Genomic DNA, 10369 nt, shown 5'->3' on the forward strand with positions numbered 1-10369 from the left:
ATGCAAATATTGCATAGCTGAAAAATGATCATGAATAGACATCATTGTGGACTTATTCAGTTTTTCCGTACCATTATTCTCAAGCAAATGAAATATAGCTGACGCATGATCATCAATAGACATTGTGGAATTATTCTGTTCTTCAGAATCATTATCCTCGATCAAATCATCTATAGCCGTAGAAAGTTTTTTGATTTTCTTGCCAAGGTGTTTATTTTTGCGCTTGTGACCACTTTTGTTTCCTCCATTCTTATGTTTCTTGGTAAACTTAATAGCGGCTTCTCCACAATCTATTGATATCGGTTCAGTCGTGGACACTTCAGTTCCATTTTCAACACTGTCGCCATCGAATAAATGATTACCTTCTGTAGACAATGTAGAATTATTATGTTCATCAGAATCATCTTTGAACAGATCTTCGAAAGCTTCAGAAACCTTTTTGATCCTTTTACATAGGCGATTATTTTTACGTTTGTGTAGACGTTTCTTATTTTTTCCGCCAAACGATATCGATGGCAAGTCCAAGTCTTCAGAATCAGACTTATCTGAAGACTCCCCTGAGACTCCTTCATCGCCGTCATCAGCAGTTAATGCATCAATCATATCAAGAACGTCCTCTGCCAAGTCAATCACTTCCTCTTCGATATCTTTGAATTCGATTTTCTTGTTGGCAGAGTATTCTTGCTTTGATTTGTAGATAAGTTCTTCTTCATGTTTAGGTGAAGTTGGGTCTTTCTTCGAGGTTAGTTTATTGTTCCCTTCAGTGTCCAATACTTTATTTAGTTCTTCCTCTTTCATCATAGTCTTCATGATATCATATTGTTTCACATCAATTTTCGGATGCTCCGGGTGCACATTTCTGACGCCATTCGAAAATTCCTCCGTTTTTGGTAAACTGACATCTTGCACTTTTGGGAAACTATAATCATGAAATTTTGGAAAACTGACATCGTGCACATTTGGGAAATTATAATCATGGATTTTTGGGACATTAAATTCATGCATGGTTGGCACATGGATATCAGGTATTCTTGGTACACTAAATTCTGGCATACTGATTCTAGGGGTATATATTCTTGGCACAAAAAAGCGCGATACTGCTTGCCCCGGTAGAAGCACTATCACCGTTACGAGAACAGAAAGGTGACGGAGATTCATGTTTCTAACACAAGTGACCACACAACACTGTAAGTAATAACAAACAATATAGTCCGTTTTCCTTATTTATTTACTCCTTATGTACTTAACTAAACTAATTAGCTAGACTAATAATTAGTCACGTCATCCCAACAAGTCGCTCCCTTTTTTTATGTTATCGCTGCTCCCGACATTTGCTATATTTAATGGATAAGCCAGGTTGTATGAAGCAGCAACTCAGGTAAACCAAGGTGTTCATTAAATTATACATTTATTTAAATATAGATTTTATTTATAGATTTATTTTTTTTACAAAATAACATTTACTAAAAATAGATAAATAAAAGACATGATGCCTCTGTTTGAAGTGTCTTAGTTTAATAGGCAGATATTGTGTTACTCATCGTGTTTCTAGACCAACTAATCAAACAACTCCAAGAAAAAAAAACGTTACAGAACATTAAAATGTAACAGATTCAATCCTAAACCAAACACGACAGAAATATCTATGAAACGTAGATTTGATGATCACTTTATTATTGATGCTGATACTAAAGTTTATAAAAAATTACGAAAGGACACTTTGATAAAAAGTCTAGACGAATTTGAAAGATTTGGGATTAATTTACCTTAAAATATATCACTAAATATATTATAAGGAAATATAGAACTATCCTCGTACTAGGCATAGTACACTGCCCACTATTCCGATATAATGAACTTCGAGCGTACTCTTGCAACAATCCACAATCTACAGGTCTCCGCAAAACAGTGGTGTCTCTGAAACTCCTGATCATGTAACAAGTCATGCCGGGAGTCACCGCTATAGAAGGGCCCTTCACGTTTAAGGCGTCCACTACTGTTTCACTTTTAGTCACTGTTGTTACTGAAGAGCTGTTCCCCAATCCATTCACAGTTTGCGTCACTTTTACTTCGGTCGTGTTCTTTATGACTTGTTGGCCGGTGCTAGTGGAACCAGAACTGTGAGAGGTATCCTCCCAAATGAAACTCGACATCAGATTGCAGTCAATGCGCGTTTCTTCGTACTCTTCGTTTCGTTTGCTTATACCCAGTCTGCACGTCTCGCCCGGGCTCCCGGTGTACTGTCTGTCTGAGTAGTGACTGTGACTATGACTGTTGCGGCCCAAGTTGTACAGCGCCAGTCCAGTCAGTAATGTATCGAATCTGCTGCCAGAGTCTCGGTACTCGTAAACGTAGACGGGCGGGTGTCCTTGATACACGGGGTGGTATGTAGATCCGTAACTTATCTGCTGTGGCGGGCTGTAGTGGTAATGGTGATGGACTTCCGTCTTCGGTCTGTAGCTATTCTGCACGGTGTTGTGTTGCTGGTAGTATGTTTGTTGCACGTTCCCACGGTTGGTGTTGCCGGACATCCCAGGGGAGTGAGGGTAGGTGTGCGAACCGCCGGTGCCGTAGCCAGAGTACCCGGTAGAGTGCGGATAGTGGTGCGTGGTCCCGTGCCGAGCGTGGCCATGACTACGTGCTGTCACTCCACTCGTTATTAGTAGCAACACTATTACAGCAAGTTGCATGTTGTCGAGGCGGCAGAAAGTTCACAACTAAATATTGTCTGGTGTCCACTCCCGGTCACAAAACAATCACATTAGTCATGACGCAGTGGGCGCGGTGAGTGGCGACACGCAGGGGTCGCGACCCACCTAGCTATCCAGACAGCGTGGTATCGCTGCCGTGACACCCACGCGTTAAGTAATTAACTGCACGTAAGGGAACTCAACTTTGACTTCAACAGAAACATTTAAAAATACTGAGCATGTTTGCAAACTTATTTAAACAATTGCATATTATTAACCGATAACGTAAAAACCAGATAAAATAAAACCATAAGAATAATTACGATACTTTTAATCATAATAGGTAATTAGCAGAGCTTAAAATTATTCCATTACTGCATTAACATTATAAAATACCGTCGGTCAGTCGCGTCACCAGGGAAAGGGCATCTTTCACTTTGTGCTATTACAGTTACCGTAGACTAAACATTGAACATGCAAATACATCGAGACACTACGATTCGATAGCTTAGCATATCATTCACGGAGGATGTTTACGTATTGCGAATATAAACTATGACAGCTAAGCTATCAAATGCTACACACTACACGTTTATTAGTAACAGGGAAATGTTATCAATTAAATCTAATTATACATTATATGTAATGTGGAATACTTCGGCCGTGAAAGAGGCCCTTAATATTGTATCAATGACAGTTACAACAGAAACACATCCTTGTGACTTATCGGAAAGAAACAATAAATTAAAGAATGGAATTAACATGTCGCTAGCGAAGTGTCTCTATGGCGTGTAGTGTTGTCGCAACGCACTTCAGTGGTCTGTAAGCACATTTATTTTACAATAAAATAAACTAGAATATTTCACAATATATAAAATATTTTCCAAAATTCATTAAACTGAAAGTGCACGTGAGATTCCTGTGCTTACAGACCACTCATTATTGGACCCTTTCCATATTGACCAGCCCAAAGGCAGAAACATTACATAAAACTAAATTTACAGCTTACTTAGCTTATCGGTTTTTATATTTAATTTGTTAACCCTCTAGATTGTCTTTCGGCGGTTATAGCGAGATCGAAACGAGATCTCTGTTTGTTTAAGTAGGTATATTACGAAAAAGGGCAAAGTAGCTTAGCTACAGGCCTTTTGAATTAAATTAATAAAACCAAGTCCTCAGTCTACAAATACGAGATATTTTTTCCAGTTGTTTTTTTCTCTAGAATTGCCACAGTTAATGAAGTTTTATTATATTAACAGTCCGAAACGAGATCGATTTATTATCATAGAAGACAAGAGGGGGTTAACAAACACGGAAATGACCCTAACCTACTAGCAGTTCCCACCAATGGGCTAACTCAAGCACAAACAACTAAACTGTATGTTTACAAAACGTGGACTCAAAAATAAATTTTAGATTATGCAAAAATATTCAAATTTTCTTTTCGATAACAAAGTCGCCACAAACAATGATTGTAGCATCTTTTCATCTTATCTTCTAATATCGTACAGTTTATGTACTTGTTGAACATACCAATTTATTTTTTACCTTACACCTAAAGACATAAGGTTCAAATTGCGATGGATTTTGAGCTCTTTCATTTTCTCGATAATGTTAAAAAAGTAATCTGAAACAGGTTTTTGAAGTACCCTTCTTTCATTTCTTCAATTCAAAATTTCTCCAATTTATTATGTACTCCAACTTTGGGAACTAATTGATGTATTTAGATCAATATTCTGATTAAATCACTAATTAAACTAGCCTCTACCCTGGAAATAAATTCAACAGAACAAAAAGAAACTCACCACAGATATGAAAGAGCTCACCAAAAAGTCCTTTGTTAACCAGAATTTTGTATTTTGGGCCAAAGTGACGTAACAGATTGTCACAAAAGGGTATGCACAGCTGGGGCCCACACAGATATCATGGAGGGCATTGAGAATCATTTTTCGCTGTCAAATTATTATCGACATTATGTTCATTGAAGTACCTAATATGTAAAATCAATTAACATACAACAATTAACATTTTTACATTTTTAGTTTAATAAATGTAAATTTGTACGCCTGACATGGCAAAACATATTGAAACTGTAAATAAATGTAACACCTTTATAACATATGTTTTTAACAAATAAATTTATCTTTATCATGACTAATATTATAATCAAATGTTCGACTTTAGTGGAGAATAGGTATTTGTGTTTACAGGTGAGCAAAGTTGTTTGTTGGGAGGGCAGAGAATATTGAATCCCGAGCAACTGCAGGATTCTGTTTGAATCACTAGTGTGGCGAGTGATTTTAGAATAGAATCCTGAACGTCTTGAGGAATTCAAAGGCTTCAAAAATCTTGATAATGCTCTGACACACACAACTTTTTACTTCAACAGTGAGAGCAAAATTTTGTTTAATGGCCGGTCGTCTTTTGTTTTTCTTTAGGGTTGAAACACACGCGCGGACTTGTGCTCGGAATTTGGTGTCGGAACTTTATCGATTTTAGAAGAACTGTAATATGCTAGGTTTATATGGATTTTAACTTCTATTTCAATGACAACAACATCGATATTAGTTTGACAGCAATAAATGGTTTATCTACGCCTCACCATAAATGTTCCGTGGCCATTATAATAAGTAGTCCCGTATGTATTTAGCGAGTGAGTGCACAGTTAGCGGGTGGGCGGCTAGCCGTGGTTGACGTTGACGCCCGACTCCAGTTCCGAGGCGGGCGTCTCCGGTTCTTCATCATTGTATATGTTCTCAGCCATTTGCCATACCTGGGTGAATGTAACAGAGTTATTTATAATATTTTGAAACTAGTTGCGTTATCTTGATATGTACATGGCGGTTGATAAATTAACATACTGGGCAAACCTATTTAACTTGAATACGTGGTAGAGCACTTATTCAACTTTAGAAACTATGTACATACGAATTACGCTAGTTAGTACACCATATTTATTACATTACTAGCTGACCCGGAAAACTTAATAGGCGATGCGATTCTAAGTTTTGTGAGATAAACAAACAGGATATAAACAAGGTAATACTTTAATTATTAATTGTTATAAGTTTATAAGCTAATTATTTTATTATTATAATAGTTAATTATAATTACATTGACCCCACAGTCAAACAACAAACGTTTTTGTGGGGCTTAGCTTTAGCTCTAGCCTAACCTACTTTCATTGTTATTAATCCAAACTAATATTATAAATGCGAAAGTAACTCTGTCTGTCTTTTCTTCACGCCTAAACTACTGAATCGATTTGTGTGAAATATGATACAGACATAGTTTGAAACTTGAGAAAGGACATAGGATAGTTTTTATTACAAAAAAAATAAATATCTGCCGGAAGTCATTATTCCACGCGAACGAAGTCGCGGGCAAAAGCTAGTAATAAATAAAAAAAGCAGCAATAACTGCCTTTACCATACCTGCATAATATTATCTTCCGACACAGAGCAGATGACCCAGGGCTCGTTAGGGTTCCAGGAGAAGTCAGATATCTTGGCGGTATGACCTCCGTGTATGAACAGCAACTCCGGAGGTCCGTCCTCCGCGTCCTCTGCCGTCTGCTCCTCGCCGATCTTGGACAGATCCCACACGTGAAGCCTGCAACAATTGCGGTACTTATCAAATTTCAGTTTGGTGGATTGTGGTGGCCAGTATCAAGTGTAGTTTATGTTTGAATTTGTACTGATAGGCTGAGATATATAAGAACCTGTTTTCACTCAAATATAATCTCAAAAATTTGATTAAAATGAGGGGCGATAGCACTAATTGTTGTTGGGTTTGAAGGAAACGAATTTCACCTTATTTTCATGAAGAAATCACATGTGAGACAATAGTTTTTTTTCATATATAGTCTTAAATACATAGTTATGGTTGAACCTAAATTATTACCCCATAAAGCAAAGAATGACAATGTAATTTTATACAGCATCTCTAGATTTACTACTCAAATATGTAAGTCGAGAAGACTCATACTCATAAAGTATTTAAACTCTAACCATTCTTTCGCCCTCTCTTCTGCTAAATAACAGTAATAAATAGAGCAAGTTTCGTGTAATACCTCCTGTCGGTGCCGCTGCTGGCGAGGATGGTCTCGTTGTGCGGGGACCACTGCACCTGGAAGATCTCGTCCTTGTGCGACTCGAACGAGTGCAGCTTCAGCTTCAGGTTGCGCAGGTCCCATAGCGCCACCTAGTACAACACAGTATTATTGTACAGTCACATGTTTGTATCAACTAATCCTATTATTTATTTGAAAAACAACTTTTGAGAGGAAAAAAAAAACAGTTGAATTTGAATTACACACCACACAAGTAAGTTTAGTTTCTTTCGTAAGTTTTTGCTAAAGTTTTTGTCATCAATTTTGGATATTAAAAAGCACCCACCAACCACCACCAAGCACCAATTTTGGATATCACTTTTTAATGCACCTATAATATAGTTATTAGTTATATTATAGTTGTTCTCGAAATTTATGACATCATGTTTTATGAGAACTGTAAATAACTTACGGTTTTATCAGCACTGCCGGTGGCTAGTATGAACTCGGAGTAGGGGTTAAAGCTGAGGCAGTTCACCTCCGCGGTGTGCGCGTCCACTGTGTGAGAGGGCTTCGAAGTGTTGTTACACCTACAAATGAGATAAGTATTAGCTACTAAAAGTAAAAAAAATATTGTTTTCTATTACGAACAGTATGTGTCGATTACAGCTTATAATTTAAATCAATTAGTTTCTGCACGTATGCGCGCGACAACCACGTGCCTAAACATTTTGCAACTACCAGTATCCCGACAGGTATCTAGCAAATTCGTTAGATGAAAACTTGGTCTTATTTCTTCCAAGCAGATACAAATAAAAAATGACGGCATACAGGAACAAACAGAATAAAAAGGAGCACTTTTTCGTGTCACTAAGTGAATGATGTTGAAATTCACAGTCACTAAAGAACACAAATCTTTGCCAAGTTATGTGTTAACAACTGTAGCAGCAATTTTTGTGAGTGTCGACAGCATATTATTAAATGATATTCTGTACTTGCCTAGTGTCCCAAATCATGAGCTTCTGATCATCAGCGACGGATCCAAACAGTGACTCGTGCAGCAGATGCCAGGCCACGTCCTCGACGACGGCGGTGTGTCCCGTGAACACGGACTTGGCCTCGATCACGCGGCCTTCCTTCGGCGTCGCGTTTATGTCCCACAGGCAGATTGTGTGGTCATCACTGGGGGGTTAAAGTTGTAAAGGTAGTAATTTTATATAAAGAATATTGTGGAAAAGTTGAAGTCACATGTTCTTATTTCAAATACTTAAATCCTGGTCCTTATGAAGAGTCAAGCTTTGAGACTTTATAGTTGAAGGAAATGGAGAAAGAAAAGAAGTAGAGTTTATACAAAAGTTCAATAGTCTAGTTACTTCAATGTTCATGCTAGGTAAGTTAATTATGTGTCATCTAATATTATTTTAATGTCAAACTTATTTATTTATTTCTAAGCACAAACACAAACAAAGATACTTCTGAACAATAAGTGACAAACTACATAGTAAAGATAAAACTTTATTTTTAAAGCACTAACCTGGCAGACAGAAGATATCCATTTAGGTTGGGGTTCCAGGATAAGCCATAGCCTTCTTTTTGATGACCTCGCAATCTGTGGAAAATACACACCATATCATACTCTATCCTCCTAAAATATGGAGTTTCACTTGACTTTATGTATGAAATACAAAAAAAAAAAACCAAAACATATTTACCTAAAATGATAACACAATATTTCTGTATACTTTGTTTTGAATCGTAAATACAAAATGAAGACTGATTGAATATAAGTGATATAGTAAACATACCTAAGGTCAGGGTGACACTCGCCGGAAGGTTCAGGCTTTGACGGATGCTTAGTGTAGTCAAAGACCAGCACATCGGAGGAAGGTGTCTTGGTGGCAATGACACAGGGGTTCTGGGGCATATAACGTGCCCTGTTCACCTCACCTTCATGGTTGATCTTTATCTCAATGTCGATTTTACCCGACACTGAGCCAAAGCCACCAAATTCTGGAAAAATTATTTCATTTCGTTAATGGAAAATATTGACTCAGCTCTATTTATAGCAGAACTGGATTTTCCATACAGGTTTTCAAAAAAATAAAACAAAACATGTATATATGAAATGGATATTGTTGGAAATATAATACAAGAGTTTGAGAGTGAATTGTTCTTTTTAAGTAGACTGATAAATAGTCCATAAGATATTATTCAAAACTAACTAACTAAATACAGTATATTTAAAGACATTTTGCGAGTACTCAAACACTTTTTGAGCAAAAATGTATTTGTTTTCGAGTTCAAAAATTATTTTAGTATTGTTGTTGATAAATACCTCCTTTATCATTGTCGTAGTGGCTGGCGTCAAACTGTGCATCCTCATTTGGCAGCTGAACACTGGCAATCAGTAGATGGTTCTGTTCGTCTGATGTGTGTGTGCCCAAGATTAATCTGTACCAACAAAACATAAAGTATAAAAAGTTGTTTCTAATCAATAATACAAACTAAAATTATAAGAAGGAAGAACTGATTTGTTTGTTCCCTAAGGCCTGTTAAATTACTGATTTTTTTAAATCATTTCAATTTTGGGAAGCTATATTGTCACTAGCTACTGAAAAAGGCTGGGTACAGGAAGTTCTCTTAAGATGCAGAACTTATAACATAATAAAAATAAAAGGTCATGAAAATATCTCTGACCAATACTAAAAATAAAGCACAGCCAACTAAACTTTCTTAGTAAAGTTGGTTGAAACGGTTTGACTGATTGACAGCAGGTGCTAGCCAGGTGTGAACTTCAAAGAATTGGAGACAGAACAAAGAAGTCTTATAAGTTCTTTGTGTATTTGTCTAGGAACAAGAAGATGCCAGCAAATTTAGATCAACTCAAGGAAGGGTAGACATAACCAAGGGTTTACTGAACTGACTTTCCTCATGATGATGTGTCAAACAGCACCATTACAAATAGACCTGGTAAAGAATGATTTTCAAGAGTTACACAGAAATTTCGTACCTATGAACGGAGTAGTCCTTGCCTTCGGGTCTGGTCACGTCTGGAAGCCACTGAGCAGTTAACGAGGGCCATTCCAGAGCGTGTGTCATCACCAAATCATACAAGAACGGGGTATTCTTCTTCCATATTTTGTACTCCTCATTGATTACCCTCTCTTCAACGGCATCATCAAAGGTTTCTGTAAATGACACAAATTAGAGATACGAAGACTTTTTTGATAACCAAAAAATCACTGACTGTCAAGCGTCAGCTCAGATCATCAACAACATGGATTATATCGTGGATTTGAATAGAATTACCTCCGTCTCCTTTGTCCCCCATTATATCTAGCAGGAATTTGTGTTTGTTTGATGCAAATTGACAAATTTATCAGTAAAAACCGACCGGCCCGTAAAGGCGCCAAACAAAAGTCCTTGGCGTTACTGGCAACAGACAACACACAAACTTCCGGTTGCCAATTATTATCTGATGTTCAAATCCGTAATTAATTATTTTGTTAAGTTTTCTTTAAAACAGTTGCAATAAATAAAACTGAAAAATACTAGTCATAAATCACGCCAAACATAATTGATACTAGATAATTAATGGCTTGTGTCTCTAATCTAATTTGAACTGGTA

At 37.0% G+C, this 10369-nt stretch overlaps 2 protein-coding genes across 2 annotated transcripts; both read right to left on the reverse strand.

Annotated features, from left to right (window-relative positions):
* Positions 1-700: 700 nt before the first annotated feature.
* LOC110377687 (uncharacterized) lies at positions 701-2909 on the reverse strand. The gene has a single exon (XM_021336653.3). It carries the CDS (start codon positions 2688-2690, stop codon positions 1758-1760), a length of 933 nt encoding a protein of 310 aa, XP_021192328.3. The 5' UTR covers positions 2691-2909; the 3' UTR covers positions 701-1757.
* Positions 2910-3006: 97 nt separating this feature from the next.
* Positions 3007-10211, reverse strand: Caf1-55 (Chromatin assembly factor 1, p55 subunit). Its single transcript, XM_049850698.2, has 10 exons — positions 10051-10211; positions 9752-9929; positions 9077-9192; positions 8547-8751; positions 8276-8350; positions 7741-7923; positions 7214-7331; positions 6763-6893; positions 6125-6302; positions 3007-5463 (listed from the first exon to the last, which is right to left on the reverse strand). The coding sequence occupies exons 1-10, from the start codon at positions 10070-10072 to the stop codon at positions 5371-5373; spliced, it is 1299 nt and encodes a 432-aa protein (XP_049706655.1). The 5' UTR covers positions 10073-10211; the 3' UTR covers positions 3007-5370.
* Between the last annotated feature and the right edge of the window lie 158 nt (positions 10212-10369).

Source organism: Helicoverpa armigera, chromosome 18 (assembly GCF_030705265.1).
Source record: "Helicoverpa armigera isolate CAAS_96S chromosome 18, ASM3070526v1, whole genome shotgun sequence".
Lineage (NCBI taxonomy): Eukaryota > Metazoa > Arthropoda > Insecta > Lepidoptera > Noctuidae > Helicoverpa > Helicoverpa armigera.

Bases quoted from the DNA above. Each gene is read 5' to 3' on its own strand.
- LOC110377687 (XM_021336653.3), bottom strand. From the start codon at position 2,690: ATGCAACTTGCTGTAATAGTGTTGCTACTAATAACGAGTGGAGTGACA.
- Caf1-55 (XM_049850698.2), bottom strand. From the start codon at position 10,072: ATGGGGGACAAAGGAGACGGAG. The intron at 8,351-8,546 runs GTATGTTTACTA...TATTTTCCACAG, and splicing joins GAGTGTCACCCTGACCTTAG to ATTGCGAGGTCATCAAAAAG. The intron at 6,303-6,762 runs GTATTACACGAA...CAATTGTTGCAG, and splicing joins AGCAGCGGCACCGACAGGAG to GCTTCACGTGTGGGATCTGT.